Here is a 19,444-nt window from a genome sequence, read left to right on the forward strand (position 1 = left end):
CCCATGCCTGGTGTAGTGCCCGGTGCTATGCCTGCTTCTGTGCCCCATGCCTGGTGCAGTCCCAGTGCCCAGTGCAGTCCCGGTGCCCAGTGCAGTCCTGGTGCAGTGTCCCATGTCCGGTGCAGTCCCGGTGCCCAGTGCAGTCCTGGTGCAGTGTCCCATGTCCGGTGCAGTCCCGGTGCCCAGTGCAGTCCCGGTGCAGTGCCCCATGCCCGGTGCAGTCACAGTGCCCGGTGCAGTGCCCCATGCCCGGTGCAGTCCCGGTGCAGTGCCCCATGCCCGGTGCAGTCCCAGTGCAGTCCCGGTGCCCGGTGCCGTCCCGGTGCAGTCCCGGTACCCGCTGCAGTCCCAGTGCCCGGTGCAATTCCCGACCCGCGGCCCGGCCCGCCGCCAGGGGTCGCCACCGCGCTCTCCCGCAGCGCCGAGACGCGGTTGGCGCCGGCGCCTTCGGCTTCTCCCGGAGCGGCTCGGGCGAGGGGCGTGGTCCCGATCGCGGCCGACGGCCGCGGGAAGAGGCGGGGCCGCCGAGGCTTCGGGCACATTCGTCCCTCTCCGGCGTCTGTCGGGTCTTTCCGGGGCGGGTTCGGGCCTTTCCGGCGGCGCTCGGGCCCTTTCCCAGGCTGCCACCGGGCTGGGAGGCAGGAGCGGGCTGGAGCCGAGCGGCGGCGGATGGGGCCGGCGGAGAGGTGAGACGGGGCCGGGATCGGAACCGGGCCCGGGGCCTGGCGGGCGGGCTGGCCCCGAGACCCGCGGTGAGCGCGGCCCCTCGGCGTGAGGCGTCCCGGGGGGGCCTGGGCGGGAGCGCCGCGCCGGGCTCCCCCCGGGCCGGGGCTCTGCCCCCTCCCCGGGGCCAGCACTGGGGCTGTCCCCGTCCCTCTCCCGGTGGTGCCAGCGCAGGGTGCCCCGTTGCCAGGGTAGTGTCACCCCCGCCCCGCGGTGCCAGGGCAGATCCCCTGTGCCACCCCCACGCCGCGGTGCCAGGGCTGTCCCCTCCCTGTGCGAGGGCTGAGCCCCCCGGCCCCCCCCAGGCTATCCTCATCCCCAGCAGTGCCAGCACGGGGATCTCTGTGCCCTTCTCCCTGCAGTGGTGCCAGCGCAGGGCCCTCCCTCCCCTTGGCAGGGTGCACCCCCTGTTGCTGGGGGTCCTGGGCACCCTCTCTGGGTGGCAGAGCTGGAGGAGAGCAGCCTGTCAGGCCTGCGCAGCTCCAGCCTGGGCCGAGGGCTCGGCCCCACCGCGGTTCTGCCCCAGCAGACCCCAGGCTGGGGCGGGATGGACCAGGATGTGCCTGACCCTCTGGATGTGCTGAACTCCGAGCTTTGCTGTCCCAGGACACGGTTCTCCCCACAAAGCCTGGCTCTGGGACGGTGGCCAGCCCACCTCTCTCCAGTGAGGCTTGTGCTCTTCGTCTCTTCCAGTCCTGGGGACGTTCATCAGCCCATTGAAGAGGAAGGTTCCCATGGTCACGTACCTCCAAAACCGAGGGTCCGTGTTCGGTGGGAAATACAACCTGGGGGGAAACCTGTCTGAAAGGAGCTCCACGAGAGCTGCAAAGAGCTGGAGCTGCACCAGCGTCGCGCCTTTTGGCACCCCTGCCCGGCGCGGCGGAGGAATGGCTGCCTCTCCTCATTAGTGTGCGGCTCTTATTTCCCAAGTAGCTCTTGGAGCCACTGGGGAACTGGCCCTGTGACTTTCTCTGTGAGAGCAGAGAATGGAGACAGCTGAGTAAATATAGCCTAAATCACTGCTTTCCTGGCCATTCCCCCGCCCTTCCCTAACATGCGAAGGGCTGGTGTGTCCCCGAGGCTGGGTTGGCCTCTGCTCTAGTCATCGGCTCTTCCATGATGTGGGAAAGTCCAAGCAATGGTTTGGTTTCTTTGGTGACTCTGTTCTCTGACGTGGGCAGATCCTGCCTCTGCGGTTCGCGACGAGGCTTCGGTCCTCATGAAGGTGATCGCTGCCCTAAACCCTCGGTTTTGAGCTCCCTAGAAACAAGGTCTTTAAGCACGCAGGAAAATCCTTGCTGCCCGCAGTTGGGTCTCGCTGGACAAAAGCTCTGGGCTGGAAGAGAAACCACGGCTCGGCTGGAATGCGGCGAGGAGCAGAGTGGTTTGCGGAGCCAGTTTGGAGCCATGTCAGAGCGCCGGCGCTTCGCTCCGAGTGTTGGGGTGTGTTTACAATGAAAAAAGAGTATTTATAATATCGAGGGCTCTTTTAATTCCTCTGGGAATATCTGGAGCCGCAGCTTGGAGCTAAAGTAACCGAGTAATGGAAGATAAAAGGCAAACAGAGGAAGGGACAGTGGGTTTCTCAAGTTGGAAGGTCTTGCCTCTCTCAACCGATGCCCGAATGATGTTGGCCTGCTAACGTGGCTGCTTCTCACCTTGTAGGTTACTTCGTGTGACTGCTGCGCTGTGCAGAGCTGCTAATAAATCATCCCCTAAATTCCAAATACCCCGGGGAATGTGATTTTAAGCAGATGAGTTAGCAAGAGCAGTTGGATTATTTTATTTTTTGCGCACTCAGTTTTTTTCAGAACTGTAATTCTTGAGGGAAGTAGCTCAAATACAACTCTTGGGTTTATTACTGAAGACAAAAAGCCCCTAAACCCAGCCCCGTGAATGATCCTAAAATGGAAGTAGTGTGTTCTTGCTGCCTGGGGGCTGGTGTAAAGGAAGCCTGGAGTGAATTGACAGTGCTTTTATAAGTTTTTCGGCTCAGTGTTGGGGTGTCAAAGTCTCTGGCCAAGTTAAAAGGCTCTTGAGGGGAGGAAGAGAAAGTTCCTGAGGTGGGTGAGACAGGACGAGCTTCAGCTGAAGCAAGAAAGTCTGACATCAGGAGAAGCCTCTGGACATATGAGACATCTTGGAGTAGGTCTGCAGGTTGCCCGAGGTGCTCTGGGACTCAGAAGGAGGTCGCTGAAACCTCTGGTCATCCTGCAAAAAAGGGGAAGGTATCGGTCATCCTGAGGCAGGGATTTATTGGACTCCTCAGGTCCTTTCTAACCATAATGTTTAATTTTTCAGTGAAACGCTTCAGATGTTCCTTCTGTTCCTTGGCCTTCAGCAGATCAAGCTAAATGTTTAATGAAACTCAAGCCCGAGCAGTAAGTGCTCTGTGCCCCTGGCAAAGGGCAGCTGGTGGCCGCGGGCAGGAGGCTGCTGCTCCTTGGGCAGCACTTCTTGGTGAGAAAAGAGGTGAAAATGGCCTTGGCAGCCCCCCGTGCCTCGGCTGCGACACGGTCGCTCTCAGGACACCAAGGCCGGCTTGGGCACAGTTCCCTCCCTGTGTGGAGGGAAATACCAGCTGGTTTGGCAGTGCCGTGGCTGTCGCCAGCCCGGGAGCGTGAGCCTCCGGCACAGCTCTGGTTCTCCCCGCTCCCCGGGGGCAGCTGGTGGAGCTTTGCACCCGCGCCAGCTCCCCACGGGCTCGCCCTGCCCATTCCTCCACGGCTCCTCGTGGCATTGCCGCCTCCACCGCGGTCTCGCTTGTGGCTCAAGCCTTGCGAGTCGTGGTTCGGGCTCTTCGGCAGGGCCCAGGAGGGAGCCGGAGCGGGACGCTGCCTGGGAGCACAGAAGATTGCTGTGCTGTCTGTCCCGAATTACAAACCAGGGGTTGCCAAGCTCTTGCTCTCTCCACCCTGGTGCTGCTCAGGGGTTCGGTTGCCTGTGGGCACAGCGTGGCACGCTTGGCACTGCTGGCTTCTCCTGCTCCGGCGGGGTGCAGTGCCAGCAGAGCTGCCCTGGCTACGTAGGGCAGAAGGACTCGCTGCAGCAGCAGTCATCACGACAGGGCATGATGTGGCAGGCGGTTCCGTGTCCGTCTTTATTTCCATCCCTCGTTGCATTGTCTTATTTTCTCTTTTTTGTGAAAGGAAAGGTTTGTTCTCGTCGTTTGTAACCCATTGCCATGTAGCGTTTTGCGTTTCCAAAGTTGATTTGGTGACTTTTTTTTTGGCTCGCTAAGGATCTGATGTAACTTAGAAAGGTTTGAGGTGCGTGGATCACTGTAAGCATATTCTTCTTTTAAATGTTTGTGTGCGTTCTTTCGCCTCGCTGGAGGGAAAGTAACTCTCAGCCTCGCTTCGAGTCAGGCTGCACTTTGAACTGCGTTTGGAACTGGGTTAAAAAGCACAGGAACCACATTTAAAACGTTAAGATGCTTTTATTTATGTGCTGGGCACACACAAAAAGACTCGTAATGTGTTTTTTGTTTCAAACCGATGTATCAAACAAAGAAAGTATTGACAGCGGTTAATGAATCGAGGGATTGTTTCTGGGCGCTGAGATAGATTTAACCAAAGGTATTCAGATGTCTGATGCATGGGATTTTCGGAGCGGCCTCCGCCAGCGCGGACACACGAGGTTCCTCTCCGAGAGCCGAGCGAACCTGGAGCCGGGCCCAGCCGAAATCTTTTGGCAAGCTGCTCCCTGTCTCCTGCGCACGCAGAGCCCCGGCTCCGAGGTGTGCTTCCAGCCGACAGGCTCGTGCGTGTCCCGGGCTCTCGGCGCTGCCTCCCCCAACTCGCAGCCTCTCCAAAGAGCTGTTCCAGGGCTCTTCCCCAAAAGACGAAGCGATTCGGAGGGGTGCAGAGCTTTCCTGCACACACAGCTCAGCCCAGGCAGCCGCTCGCCGGGTCCGTGGCAGGACAGAGGACAACTGTTTTCCCTGGAGAGGACGGCGCTGGCGTTAGCCATGCGGATTTGGGTTTCCCAGAGGCCTCACCCATGTTCACAGGCACTTGATCCCCGCATGGACTGAGCACAGGGAAGGCAGGTGAGGCTTCTCCAGGACCAGGCTGGCTTTAAGTTATCTGTATTTTTTTCTTCACGTGCCCAGTGACCTGCTGGGATGCGGAGAGCAGGGTGGCACAGAGCTGCGGCTGTTCCCACCGCAGGGAAGGAGGCTGGAAGGAGTCGACGGAGTTGCGGGACCTGCGCTTTGGAGAGACTCAGTGCTCCGGAGTGACTCTCTCCCCACCCCTCCGCACAGGTCTGCTTTTAAAAGCTACTGAACAAGTTTGCCAGGGCTGAACGTTTTGTCCTTCCAGCCTCTTCGGCTGCATCGGCTTGTCTGCGGCGCCTGGAGTCAGGGCTGGGATCTGCGGATAGAAGCTGGGGAGGTGCCTGCGAGGGAGCGTCGACCCCGCAGGGTTTGGGCTCTGCTGCCTCTGGGTGCGTTACGGGGTCTGTCCTCTCCGGGAGGAGCGGGAGCTGCCGGCACCTTTCCCGGCAGGCAGCGGCCGCTCGGGCCCCTGGCAGTCAGACAGCAGCCCTGGCGCTGCCGACTCGGTTCCGTCAGACCCTGACAGGCAGTGTTCGGAGGGGTGAGGGGCAGGCAGCAAGCCAGGTCATAAATCTCTCTTTATATTCTGGATTATGAAGTAATATTTTCCTGGCTGGGGCTGGTTGGATTGGGGAAACGCAGGCTCTGCTGTGAGTTCTCTGCAGCCGCTGTCCCAGCGTGGTGGGAGCTTGCACGGCAGCCGTGTTGGGATTTGCTGCTCCTCCTGCAAACACTCCCTGTCCCCAGGTTTTCTCCGTAAGTTCTGCAATCCAGTGTTGCTCCTGGAGCTCCAGAGAAGCTCTCCAGCGACCTGGGTCAGGCTCAATCCTGCTCCCCACCTGCTGGAGCCTGGCTACAAGTGTCCTGCCTCCCCGAGGGCAGCGCCTGCTCATTCATGGCAAAGACAGCCTGGCTGGGACGCTTGCCCAAGCTCGAGCAACTAGCACGGGCCCTGGCTGCTGCACAGGTTTCATGTGCCACGGCCGCTTTGTGCCTTTCTTCTTCACCAAGGGAAGGAGCCCGCGGCGTGGTGCTGGGCTGGAGAGCCTGGCTGCGGAGAGAGACTTGAAACAACCTCAGATTTTCTGGTAACACACAGGGGGTGATAGCACGTGCAGGAGGAAAGAAGGGCTTGTGAACTGTAACGTGTCGCTGGACCGAAAGGGTTATTTTTGAAATACTGCAGGTCACCAGCGTTAGTGCCCCTCGCAGAGCCCAGCCGGCCGTCGGAGCAGCCTTGGCTTCGTGCCGTGCTTGGTGGTGTGTTGACCCCGCCAGGAGGGGTGCCCTGGCTCCCTTTGCCTCCTTGCTTCCCTCTCCAGAGGCTCCCGCAGCCCTGAGAAGCGCCTTCCTGCTCGCTAATCGTTTTCAGATGAGACTCAAGAGTCTGAGCTGGGTTTGGTGGGTTCTGGGCCAAAACAGCTCAAGCCGTTAATAGGAGCTGCAGTGTTCCAGCGGGCCCGGCGTGTCCCTGGGAAGGCTGGTTTCTGGCTGCCCCCAGTGCCTCGGAGGTCTGGTCCTTGGTCGCATGCCGTGACTGCAGGAACTGGAGCACTGGGATTTGCCTGGGGGAGGTGGAAAACTGGCCTGTGCGGCCAGGAGGGGATGGGAAAAGAGGACGTGCCTGGCTGGTGGGAATGCCCCGGCTCATACATCCCTTCGACAACATGTTATAACCCAGGTTTGTTCTTTTGGGTGGATTTCTGGGCAGGGCAGGCAGCATGTTCTTCAATTTCTCTCTGAATAGCTGAAAGGCAGTTAGCAGCTTGAAGCAGACTTGAAGGCTTCCAAAGATTATTGTAACTCCTCTCACCTCCATCTCCGTGAAAAGAACCCGTGCCCGCGCTTGATGCTGCTGCTGCTTTTGAAAAGTTCAAAAATTGACTTTGCTCAGAGCAAAGCTTTGAAGTCGGCTCTGTGGGAACAGCAAAGCATCTCGAAAGCCTTTCGTTGAAAGCTCGGTTAACCTACGTTTGTGGGCAGAAAATGACTTTGTAGGGGATTGCATGGGGACGTGTAAAGGTGAACTGTGAAATTCAGTCGATTTAACAAGGAAAGGTTAAATCTGTTTGGTTTGCTCCTGTTCAGGACCTCCAGAGGGTGGTTGCAGGGTGACCCTTTTCTGTGTGCAAAAGTTTCTGCGTAAAGGAGGTTTTGTCCCGCTTGTTGTCTTCTTGTTTGCGTAAGCGCTGCGAGGAGGGTGAGCTGAAGAAGCAGGAGTGAACCTCTTCAAGATGCAGAGCTGGTGCCTGGCTGTAGCAGAGAAGAGGTGGTATTCCTGCCCGCAGCCACTGGCTCCTCTCTTGCTTTTGGGACTTTAAATTGGTAGTAGTGTGTCCTGATTGAATCTGGGGCTTGGCACCAGCTGGTGGGTGGGAGAGAAACAAGTCCTGCCTCTCTCAGCTGCTCGGATGAACTCATAGTTTGAATGTTGGCATCTCAGGAGGGTGCAGGGTGCCTGGCTGTGCAGTCACGAGTCTTCTCTTTGCAGGCACTGGAAAGGGAGACGTAGCATGCCACGCCGTTCCGGGCTGGAAACGCGCCGTGCCTTTGCCCCCTGGACTCCAAGAAACCTGCTTCTTTTTTGGTGAAGCGGACCCTGATCTCCTGTTTTCTTCGCTGCATGCCCGCTCACCACTGCTGGATTATGTTTGTCTCCTTCTCCCTTTGCTCCATAATTTGGTTGAATCGCGGTTTCAAGCTAAGGAAAAGGGGCTGCACCTAAGCGTGCCGGAGCACCCAGACCAGGCTCCTGGGGGGTGCCGGTTCATGCAGAGACGTTCAGAGTGCTGATGGGGGAGAGCTGCCTCTGAGTTCCCTCCTCTCCTGCCCGAAACACGCTGTTCAGAGCCCTTCTTCCCACGACAGAGAGGATGGGCAGCACCGATGGGTTCCAGTACCGTGCGCTCTACCCTTACCGCAAGGAGCGCGAGGAGGACATTGATCTGCTGCCTGGGGACATCTTGGTAGTGAGCAAGGGGGCCCTGCAAGCTTTGGGCTTCAAAGACGGGGATGAGCAGACCCCTAATCAGATCGGGTGGATCCTGGGCGTCAACGAGCGGACCAAGCAGAAGGGCGACTTTCCCGGCACGTATGTGGAGTACGTGGGGCCCGTGAAGATCTCCGTCCCTTCTCACCGGCCCCGAGTGCAGAGGCCCTTGCCCGCAACACCCGGGGCCAGCGGCTGCCGGCTGCAGGAGGCTCTGGAGCAAGGTAAGCCCTGCTGCCTGCCGCGTTGCTCCGAGACGCCTCCGTTCCCGCTGTGCGGCGGACAAGGAGGTGTGAGTGGCTGCTGTGCGGTCGAGTTGCCTGGGAGTTGTGGGCTCACACTTGGTCCTGGCCAAGAGAAAAAACACGTTGTTCCTCCAGCTTATTGATCTGCTTAGCAGAGCTTCTTGGGGTGAGCCTTGTCCCACTCTTACCTCTCCAAGATCCTTCTCTCACTCTGGCCTGCGACCAGCCAGGATCCCCGTGGTCCCACTCCCTGCTCTGCTGAGAGTTTTGCTCTGCTCTTTCTCTTTAGGAATAAGTCCTGACCTCTCCCAACCACCTCCCTGCTTCTGCCTCTGGAGCGCCCGGGGCATTGCTCCCTGCCAAGAGCCGCTCAGCCCTGCTGAGACACACAATGACTTGTCTCTGGGCAAGAGGAGAGAAGTCAGGGTCTGAAAGAGAGCTTCCGAGAACTGCAGCTAATTGCTTGTCTGCCTGGCGCCCGTCCCTCCCCACGGATCTGCAGAGCTCTCGCTGGGGCTGGGCAGCCGCCCTCGGGCAGTGCACGGACCATCCTGCACCTGCGCTGCCGCCCAGCCAGCACTGGGCTTGGCACAGACCCGGTCTGGGAGCTGGGAGACCCACCGTGCCTCAGTGCTGCCTGTAGAGCTGCAGCAGCTGCCTTCTCTTTGCCTGTTTTGTTTTTTTTTTTCTTGGCTCCTAGGCACGTAAACCCTGTGGCAGGGGCTCAGCAAGCCCTGGGTGCTCCGAGATGGCACACAGGGGCGATAGCCATGCCCCACCTGCCTTTGCTCCTCTTGTGCCATGCAGAAGACCTCATGCACAGGAGGAATAGGGTCAGCAGCAGGAGCTGGTGGGCATCAGAGCACTTTCCCAGTCCTCCCCATCCCTCTCTTCATAGACTCATGGAATGGTTTGGGTTGGAAGGGACCTCAAAGACCATCCAGTTCCAACCCCCCTTCCATGGGCAGGGACACCTTCCACTACACTAGGCTGCTCAAAGCCTCGTCCAACCTGGCCTTGAACACTTCCAGGGATGGGACAGTCACAGCTTCTGTGGGCAACCTGGTCCAGTGCCTCACCACCCTCTGAGTGAAAAATTTCTTCCTTATATCTAAAGGAAATGTTCCTGGGATCCATGGCTGTCCCATCAGATGCTTTTAGCTGTGTGAAACATCTCTGGAGATGCTTTTAGCTGTGTGAAACATCTCTGGGGTCATAAGGAACAGAAAGGAGCCTCTGCCTCAGAAACCAGCGTGGTGGGGCTGGGTGCGCAGCCCCCCGCCACTGCGTCCCGTGCTCCCGGAGCTGGAGGGACAGCCCCAGGAAACGTCTCCGCAGGCTGGGAACGCGGCCGGGCCGTGCATTTGGCTTGGCAGCAGGAGCTGCTGACCTGAGTCATCCCACTCGCAACCTGCCTTTCCAAGAAAGCGGCTCCTCTTGGGAGCCCGGGGCATGCTCTGCGGTGGATGCGCTGGCCTTGGCTGCATCCAGCCCTGTGCTCCCTCCGAGGCTGCGTTTGTGCCTTCGTGGTCTCTCTCCTCCTCCTCTTCTCAAGCGGGGCTTGGTAGAGGTGTGTCTGGGTGGTCAAAGCCATCGCCCTGTGCTGGGGTGGGGATCTTTGGGATATGGAAGAAGATACGTGCCGAAGCTCCCGACACACAGAAAAGATGCAGTTGGGAAAGAAACCAGAAGGCATCTGTGTCCTGCCTGGAGATGGAGCAGGGAGAGGGTGGGGTACCAGGTAACCCGCAAGGGATACCAGCCCTGTCCCCTTTGGGTGCATCCCCTCAGCCAGCCTTCACCTTGAGCACAGCTGGGACGGCGATTTGAACACCCAGGGCCACTTTACACGCAGCCTGCTGGGATGCTGGTGGGGAGACATGTTGGGTTTGCAACTGAGAAACTGTATTGAAGCCAAGCTGGTGATATTTCTTCATGGTCTGTGATTCGGGAGTCACAGAGATGTCTCCTGGCTGCCCCATGGAGCTCAGAGCTGGTGGCATTCCTGCCCTGTTTCCTGGGTCCTGCCCCGGCTGGCGGCTGTCCCGTACCCCTCCGGTGTTGCATGTGGAGCGGAGCTGGTGCCGTGGCAGTCACACAGCCGGGGAGCAGGAATGGCCCCGCGGAGCGGCGAGACCCAGGGCTTTCTGCCGGTGGATTTACGAGCTGCCTGGTGTTTGCCTTCCGCAGAGAACACGAGCGGAAAATGCGGCTGGGAAATATTTCCGCAGCTGCCCCGGCCGTGCTGTGAGCTGCCTTGTTCGCGGCGGCCCAGCCCGGAGGCCCGGCAGGCTCGGGAGCCGCTGCTGGCTCCGGCACAAGCTGCCTGATAAAAAAAGGCAAGCTGCTGCCTGCTGAAGCAGCACATTCCCGGCCGGACCTCGTGGGCAGTGCCACTATTTACTCTCCCTTCAGCCCTTCCCAAGGTTCAGGCTCGGAGCTGCCAGCCTGGCAACTTGCCTGCGGCTTCCCCACCCTGACCAGCACCGCGCTGAGCCCTTTCTCCTACCCAGGGGCTCTTTCTGGCAGGGCATTGCCCCCCCACCACTCCAGCAGCACAGGCCCTTGCAGAACTGCTGGGTGCCTGCCCCATCGCTCCCCTTTCCACAGCTGCACCGACACGGGTTGCTTTGTCTTCCCGGCGAGGCCGCGGGTGCAGGAGGCTCAGCCCGGTGCGGAGTTTCAGCTTGCCGCGCCTCGTGGCAAGACCGCACCGGGGCGAGTTCGGGTCAGATCCATGACAACAAGAGCCGTGTTTCGCAACGGCGAGCAGCCTTTTGGCTTTGCCTTCCCAAAACGGAGCGTGCTGGGTGTCCTCCCTGACCGTGGGCTCCCCAGGGTCTGCCTGGTGCTGTGGACCAGCGCAGAGGAGCCTCCTGCACCAGCTGGTGCTCAGTTTGGAAGCGAGACAGAGCCTGGCACTGCTCGTCCTTCGGCAAACTTCCCGCTGGCAGCTGCTCGGCCGGGCCTGCACGCTCCTGCCCTGGCATGTGTCACCCCTCAGCACAGGGGAATGGGGTGCCCGGAGCTGGGACCTCAGGATCTTCTGGAGGTGGCAGTGAAACGGCACCTGATGTGGGGCTGTAGATGCCTCCGGAAAGGGGGGGATCCCCCGTCCTGTGCCACGGGCTGCCCGCACCCTGTAGCAGCTTGCACGGAGGCTGTGGGCTGGCGGGGAGGGGGAGGCAGAGGGCTGGTTTCCATGTTAAACGAGCAATCAAGGGCAGGAATTTGCTGACATGGCGTTCTGTCTGAATCGCTGGATTAATCACAGCTCACCACGGAGAACGAGCTCCCTGGCCGAACTCCTCCGCCAGCCCCTGTGCTTGGGCAGAGACCGAACCCAGCCTGAGCTCCGGGAGCCCCGGTAACGCCTGCACTGCCTGCCCGGGGTGCCAGGGTCCCCAGGGAGGCTCGCTCTGCCTCCCAACCTCCGCAGGGAGCAGTGGGGACCCCCCTACGCGCACCCCATTGTGGGGTCCAAACAAAACCAGGCTCAACAAGTGCTGGTTTCTGGCCCAGCTTGCAGGTTTCCCATGGCCTCCGTGCAGCGTTGCCGTGGCCACAGCCTGCGGCAGGGCCCACGGCTTTCCTGGCTCTCGGACGCTGCCATTGGGAGCAGTGTTGGTTGTGCCGTGGCCTGGTACCGCTGCAGAACATCTGCTGGGGGCTGAGCCGGGGCTGACCCCTTCCTCTCCCTCCCTCTCTCCCAGGGTCTCCTCTCCCGGACTTGCAGGAGCAGTTCAGCCCTCCAGAGATTGCCCCGCCGCTGCTGGCAAAGCTGGTGGAAGCTATTGAGAAGAAAGGTAAGGGGGGATGCAGGGAACCGAGGGGCCGATACTCCCCAAAACCCCCCAGCGAGGGCAGGGGGAGGCAGCTGTCTTTAAAAGTTGTTGGTGTTGGGCTGAGCATCGTGGGACATGGAGGATGCCTGTGGAAGGGGGGATCCTCCAGCTTCCCCCTGGCTTGAGCTGCTGTTCCCCAGAGGCGGGCTTGACCCCACTGTGCCATCCTGTGGAGGTGTGGGATGAGGGTCCTGGGTCTGCACATGACGCCTACGCACCCCAGATGGGTGCTGGGGTTTGGGAAGCGCTTCCAGCCCAGATCTGTGCCACAGAGGAGGAATGGGGCCACTGAACCGGGTATCCTAGGGGCCAAGGGGGCTGCGGCACCAACCGCAGGCGGTCGGCTTGGACACCACCCGGGCCGGGTTAGCCGTGCCGCAGCCATTGCCCGGCTGGCGCCGAAACGGTGCATGCGCTGGGATCTGCGCAGCTCGCAGCTAACAGCGGCGTCCTCGCTTCCGCAGGGTTAGACAGCGAGATGTTGTACAGGACATCTGGCTCCGAACTGAGGCAAGCGCTGAGAACCGGTAAGAACCAGCTCCGCGCGGCGAGGAGGCGCATCGGCTCAGATGGAGGAGATTAGTGGATGCGACAGCGCCAGCAGTAATGCAATCCAGGCCGGGCTCGCCTGTCCCCGGCAGTTCCCGGCTCCCAGCATGCTGCCTGTGGGGCTGGGCCGTCCCTGTCCCCACACGTCCCCCTCTCCCATGGAAGGGACAGGAGAGGGGAGGGTTCCTGCCGCCGTCCTTGGACGTGGCGCTGGCCTGGAAACTCGCCGGTCAACGAGGGAACCCCTGTGCTTGCCTCTGGCTCTTCGGGGCGCCCCGCTCTCGGGGTGCTCTGCTGATGGGCTGGCGGAGGCTTCTCTGGCGCTGTCACACCACTAATAAGCAGGGGAGGATCTTTCAGCTCAGCTTGGTGGCTGGAGCCTTGGCTCCGCCATGCCGGCGGCTGATGTCTCTGCCGGGGAGCCTTCGGAGCTGTCTGCCTCTCGGCTGGGCTTGGGCCTCATCCAGCACCGCGCTGGCTTGTCCCCTGCCACAGACATTCTTGCAAACCCCGGCTACGTGGTGCTGTCAGCTCTGGCTGCGTTGCTTTTCATAGAATCATGAAAATCAGGAAAATCATCCCCTTTTGGGACAGGCTTTATGTGCCCGCGTTCGTGGGACGGCACGGTTCGAGGGAGATGCTTTCCCCGTTGGGTTTGGCGTGTGGCTGGTGGGCTCGTTGCCTCTCCGCGCTCGTCTCTGCCAGCAGCAGGGAACAAAACTCTCACCAGAGTCGTGCGTGCCCAGGATTCCTGTGGCAAGGCTCAGGGCAAAGGGTTTGGGCACCCAAAGTGACCTCTGCCCCTTCCCAGGGGGAACTGCCTGGGTTCCCAGAGCCAGCTTATTCCTGGAGTGCAGGGGGCACTTCCAAGCATCCTCCGCTGTGTGCCAAGGGCTGCTTGAGCTCCCTTCTGGTGCCAGGCTGCTGTGTCCCCTGATAGCTGGCCAGGCAGTGCGTGATGGGGTTTGGGACAGGTGCTGGCAGCACCGGAGCTGCCGGCTGGGTGCTTGGTGCTGCGCCCACCACCCATGGGAAATCTGTGCCCTGGCAGATTGGACCCTGGGCGACCTGGAGCCCTTCGACGTGCACTCCCTGGGCGAGGCGCTGCGAGGCTACCTGCAGGACCTGCCCTCCCCCGTGGTGCCGGTGTCCGTGCACGGAGACGTCCTTCGTGTCCTGCAGGGTAAGGGCTTGGGAACGGGTGGCTGGGTGGGACGGGCACGTTCGGGGGATTAAAATAAGTCTTGTCCCCATGGGGTCTGGCCCACGGCCCCTGCCGCCGACAGCGCTCCCACGCCGTCATGCAGCCGGAGTGTGGAGAGCGGTGCCGGCTGTCCCAACCCTTCCATCGTGTCTTGTTCTCTCCCCAGAGATCCCCCAGCCGGAGAATTGCCGGAAGCAGCTGCTGCTGGCCCTGGAGTCGCCTGCGGTCCCGCTCCAGAACACGCTCACCCTGCAGTTCCTGCTCCGGCATCTGGGGAAGGTATCACAGCAAGCCGAGAGCAACAGCCTCCACCCTCGGGCCCTGGGAGAGATCTTCGGCCCCCTTCTCCTCCGGCTGCCTGGCGCCAGGTACGTGAGGCTCCCGGGCTCCAGCCCTGTACCAAGCGTAACCGCGGTGCCTGCCAGGATGAGGAGACCTGCCTGTGACAGCAGGTCTGCCCGCAGCCCCTGCCTTGGTGCACGTGGGATTGAACTGCTGGCAGCACGCGGAGGTGGGACTCAAAGCCAGGGCAGAGCCCTTGTTTCTGTATCAAGCCTGGGATCTGGCAGCTGGGCCTTACGCTGGGATGGACCAGCCAACCCTGGCTGCCCCTTTGCCCGGGGGGCACAGGAGCGGTGCCAAGTTCTCCCCACGTCTGCTGATCCTGGCTCCTCTCTCCCTGCAGCCCGGAGCTGAGTCCTGACTTCTCCGTGCTGTTTCTGGAGATGCTTCTGCAGACAAAGGAGTTGGAGCCAGAACAGTTGCCTCCAGGTACTACTGAGATGCCCCTTCCTTGGGGCCTGAGGCGCCGGCGTTTGTGTTCCGTGGGTGTGGAGTCTCTGCCCCCATGAGCGGGTTGCCGAGGGCACTTCTCCAGCCGTGCACAGAGGACAGCTGGAGGTGCTCCTCTGCTGCTGTAGATGTTCCTGGAGCAGCTCCCGGCAGCGTGGCGGCCAAGCGGGGCTTCCCAGGATGGTCACTGCAGGGACGGGTGCTCAGTGCTCCCAGGAATTGTCCTTTGCAAGGGTGGGGAGCTGCAACTTGGGCTCACCATGCCTCAACCCTCCTTCTTTTACAGCCTTGCCTCCGAAACCGCCTAAGCCAAAGCCCAGTGCAGCCAGCCTGGCCAACGGGAACAGCGTGCCCTTGCAGGACGCCGAGTGGTACTGGGGTGACATTTCCCGGTAAGAGGGTGGCCAGCAGCTCACGTCCCGCGTGCCCTGTCCGTCGAGTTACCTGGGGGAGCTCTGGTTGCACCTCACAGGCCGTGACAATCACGTTCTTTGCAGGGAGGAGGTGAACGAGAAGCTACGGGACACGCCAGATGGTACCTTCTTGGTGCGCGATGCCTCCAGCAAGATCCAAGGGGAGTACACGCTCACGCTCAGGTACGGTGTGGGGGTCCCCCGAGAGCCTCCGCTGCTCCGGGATGCGGCTGTCGGCACGAGCCGACTACAGCTGCCTGGACGCCCAGACGTCAGGCTGGCACCTCGGGCTGCATCCAGGCTGATGCAGGGTGCTGGGCTGGTGGTAAGTGCCCTCTCCTCTCCCCTCCTCGCTGCAGGAAGGGAGGCAATAATAAACTGATCAAGATCTTTCACCGGGAGGGAAAGTACGGCTTCTCAGAGCCGCTGACTTTCGGCTCAGTGGTGGAGCTCATCACCCATTACCGGCACGAGTCACTTGCCCAGTACAACGCCAAGCTGGACACCAGGCTGCTCTACCCCATCTCCAAGTACCAGCAGGTGAGGCCTGTGCCACAGGGATGCTGCTGGCCAGCACAGCCAGAACCGGGGGCATTGGCTCATCCATCCCTCATCCTTTTGGTAGATGACAATGTCCCACCTCTTCCCCTGTGCTGGACATTGTGGGGTGACGGTCAACCTGCTTCAGGGCTGGTGGGGTTTCATGGCACCAGCTGCCTTGCAGAGGGGCTGCCGTGGGGCAGGAGCGGGTCCTGACCGAGACTCTGCATATGGCAGGACCAAGTGGTGAAAGAGGACAGTGTGGAAGCCGTTGGGGAGCAGCTGAAGGTCTATCACCAGCAGTACCAGGACAAGAGCTGGGAGTACGACCTGCTGTACGAGGAGTACACGCGCACATCCCAGGTACGCAGGCGCTGCCTTCCCCTTGGGAGCATGGGCCTCCTGGGCTGCTCCGACGTCCCCTGAACGCTGGCACCCGCGCTGCTGTGCATGGAGGAGGGCAGAGATCGGGCACGTGCTGCCCCATTCGTCTGCTGCTGGACTTGAGGGGACTCCCCGGAGAGTGTGCTTTGAAGAGGGGGATGCAAGGACAGTGCTGCTTTTGGGAGGCGAGGAAGAGGGGACGCCAAAGGGCAGAAACCTGCCCAAACGCTTCCCCTTCCTCAGCCCTCCCTTCCCTTCTCCGCAGGAGCTGCAGATGAAGAGGACGGCAATCGAGGCCTTCAACGAGACAATCAAGATCTTTGAGGAGCAGTGTCAGACGCAGGAGAAATGCAGCAAGGAGTACATCGAGCGCTTCCGACGGGAGGGCAATGAGAAGGAGGTGCAAAGGTGAGGACAGGGGGATGATGGTGACCTGCTCTGCCTGGAGAGAGGCTCTGGGGGGGCTGGAAGGATCATCCTGGCCCAGCATGGAGCCGAGGCGTGTGCGATCCTTGTCTCTCCAGCAGCGTGCTGTGGGCTGGAGCTGGCAGGCTGCCTCCTCTGCCTCCCTCGCTCTGGCTCACAGCCCAAACCCACCCCCCTCCTTCCCCCAGGATCCTCATGAACTCGGAGAAGCTCAAGTCTCGCATCACGGAGATCCACGACAGCAAGATGAAGCTGGAGCAAGACCTGAAGAAACAAGCCTCGGAGAACCGGGAGATCGACAAGCGCATGAACAGCCTCAAGCCAGACCTCATGCAGCTGCGCAAACTGCGAGACCAGTATTTGGTGTACGTAGCTCCTGCCGCCACGCAGGGCTGGGAGCGGGACCCTGCTTCCCCCTCCAGCCCAGCCCCGGAGCGATCCAGCTGACTCCTTGAGGGCTTTGGGACTTGTGGGACCAGCTGGAGGGCTGCTGGGTGCAGGAACAAGCCCTGCAGCGTGGAGCCTGGGGGCACGACGGTCCCTGGAAGGGGACGGCTGCTGCCCTCTGGCGATGGCTGCGCCGGCAGTGTGTGGCTCAGACATCCCGGGCTGGGCACGCTGCCCGCCCTGAGCTCTGCCTCTCCTTCCCCAGGTGGCTGACCCAGAAGGGTGCCCGGCAGAAGAAAATCAACGAGTGGTTGGGCATCAAGAACGAGACGGAGGAGTGAGTGTCCCTGCTTGTGCACTGTGGGATGTGGGAGGCTGCCAGGGCACAGGCTGCGCGGCCAGTTCTCCCGGCTCCAGGGCCGCGGGCAAGTCCTGTCTCCCTGCCTGAGGAGCTGAGGATGCCTTCCCTGCCGGAAGGGGTGACAGCAGCTGGCGGTGGGAGGGGGAGATGTGGGGTCCATGTGCCCAAACCGAGGGGTTCTGACCCTGCCTGTGCTCGACTGCAGCCAGTACTCCATGATGGACGACGAGGAGGAGCTGCCCCACCACGAGGAGCGGACGTGGTATGTGGGGAAGATCAACCGCCTGCAGGCAGAAGAGATGCTGTGTGGCAAGCGAGACGGCACCTTCCTGATCCGCGAGAGCAGCCAGAAGGGATGCTACGCCTGCTCCGTGGTGTGAGTACCCCCAAGCAGACGTGGCGGGATGGGAGCTGGCACGAACTGCACTCCCACGTCGCGCTGCCCTTCTCTTGCCAGATGCTGGAGGCTGGCGGAGGCGTCAGCTGGCAGGCTGGGCTTCCCCGAGGTCTCCCGTCTGCCTCAGCTCCTCCTGCCAGGGCCAGATGTACCTTTGGGCTGCTTCAGTGATGCCCACTTGGGCTCTGCTGTCCCTGTCCCTGTCCCAGCGGGGCTCCCTCGCGCTGCGGGGGCTCCGGCGTGCCGCTGACCCGTGCTCCCTTGTCTCCCTGGCAGGGTGGACGGTGACACCAAGCACTGCGTGATCTACAAAACGGCGACCGGCTACGGGTTCGCTGAACCCTACAACCTCTACGCCTCCCTCAAGGACCTGGTCTTGCACTACAAGCACACGTCCCTGGTGCAGCACAACGACTCCCTGAATGTCACGCTGGCTCACCCGGTCCTTTCCCAGCCGCCGGCCAGATGAGCAGCCCGTGCACAACACAACAGCTGCCTTCAGCTTCTCCCCAGGGCGCTGCTTTCTGGCTCTGGACTCTTGCACCCTGTATAGTTGAGTCTCTGTGCTCCTGCCCCTCCAGAGCCTCCGAGATGTCCGTGACCGTTCCTGATGTCCCTTTTGGTCAGTAGCTGAAACCCGTGTTGACTGGTGGGACGAAAAGGCTGGACTGTTGATTCCCAGTGGGCTCCAGCATCTAGGAGGTGGGATGCAGTCGTGATTGAATTGTTGGGGGGCGAGCTCAGCCCCCTCCCCTTCCCCAATCAGCAGGTCAGACCCCTTCTTGCTGGCAGGTCGCCCCGCTACACATCACTGCAGAGCTAGGTCCCCGATTCCTCGGTGCGCTACGGCGTCAGTCACCGCAAGCGCCGCTGTGGCTGAGGGGCTCCGTGCCAGGATGCCGAAGGAGGCAGAGGAGGAGGAGGCTCTGCTGAGCGTGCGCATCCTCCACTCTCACTTCCCTCGGTGATCTGGCAGGCCGCGGCGGTGTCTGGTACGAGGGGTGCTGCTTTTCCGCGCAGAGACTCGTTTAGAAAAGAGAAACCCCGTCCTCTGCTGGGCTTCTCGGCGAGGTCTCTGCTCCGTGCCGTGCCCCACCTCCCCGTCTTGTTCCCGGGTGTCATAACCACCTCTTGAGTGTTGCTGGGGAGGGAGGATCCGGTTAGCAACGAATCTCTCGCCTTAGTTGTGCCAACTAAGCTGTGAAATCCGTGTTGGTACCCGTTTTTTTTTTTCCTGGCAGAATCTGTGGGATGCACAGCTTGTTTTTTTCCAGCTGTCTTCGGTGAATCTGCAAACGTGACCTGTTGAAGCTAACTGTAGCTCTGTAAATACGATTCTTTTCCTAATCAGCTGCTTACCCAGTACCGGTGTTCGCTGAACTCCCACTATGATACACGAGCGCGTGGGCAGCAGCCGGCCATGCTGTCCCAGACCCGGATCCTGCCAGCTGAAGCAGGAGGGGGCTGGAGTCCGACGCACGCTGCGAGCCCTTACACGAAATGAAGGACCTCTCTGCTGCAGGAGGAGGGTATCTCCGCAGGGCCAAGGGCCTCAGCGCATAGAAATGTATCTGCATGATGTTATATGCCAAGCACTTATAATCATGAGTACTGTATGGGGGCTGCCGTAGTGCTGCCCGGCGTTGGCTGGCACGGGCAGGGATTTGTCCGAGCTCAGAGGGCTCGAGGTGGCCCTGGAAGAGCTTTAAAAGCTGGACCCCGGGCTGGGAGTTGAGGCCATGGTGGCGTTTGCTTTACTGGGTTATCCCGTCTGCCTGGCTTGAAAAAAGCATTAATTGTTCTCCTGATTTGCCGAAGAGGCTCCTTCCCTTCGGGAGGCCGCGTCCTCGGGACGGGCTGGCCGATGCCGTAGGCTTTGCCGCTTCTGCTTTGCGTCGCGACGCGGGCTGCGCCGGATCTGCGGGGTGCCGCGTGCTCGTGCTCCGTCGGGAACCGCGCTGTCCCTCCTGCCGCCCTGCTGCCTGCCATGCTCTGGGCTGCTCCCCAGCTCCTTTTAGATCTGGGATTGCTGGAGCACCATCCCATTCCCATTGCCTTGGCATCTCTCATGCGCTCGACTGTACAGACCCCATTCCCTGCTCTGCGTGCCCTCTCCGGGCCCTGGGCCT

At 61.0% G+C, this 19,444-nt stretch overlaps 1 protein-coding gene across 1 annotated transcript; it reads left to right on the top strand.

Annotated features, from left to right (window-relative positions):
* Positions 1 to 647: 647 nt before the first annotated feature.
* Positions 648 to 19,214, top strand: PIK3R2 (phosphoinositide-3-kinase regulatory subunit 2). Its single transcript, XM_086627884.1, has 16 exons — positions 648 to 686; positions 7,275 to 7,996; positions 11,731 to 11,823; positions 12,327 to 12,389; positions 13,463 to 13,594; positions 13,782 to 13,983; positions 14,301 to 14,386; positions 14,694 to 14,799; positions 14,905 to 15,003; positions 15,180 to 15,360; positions 15,598 to 15,723; positions 16,010 to 16,152; positions 16,359 to 16,535; positions 16,823 to 16,894; positions 17,124 to 17,294; positions 17,592 to 19,214. Exons 2-16 carry the CDS (start codon positions 7,657 to 7,659, stop codon positions 17,782 to 17,784), a joined length of 2,184 nt encoding a protein of 727 aa, XP_086484010.1. The 5' UTR covers positions 648 to 686; positions 7,275 to 7,656; the 3' UTR covers positions 17,785 to 19,214.
* The last annotated feature ends 230 nt before the right edge of the window (positions 19,215 to 19,444 follow it).

The sequence above is a fragment of the Tauraco erythrolophus genome, chromosome 28, assembly GCF_009769465.1.
Source record: "Tauraco erythrolophus isolate bTauEry1 chromosome 28, bTauEry1.pri, whole genome shotgun sequence".
NCBI lineage: Eukaryota > Metazoa > Chordata > Aves > Musophagiformes > Musophagidae > Tauraco > Tauraco erythrolophus.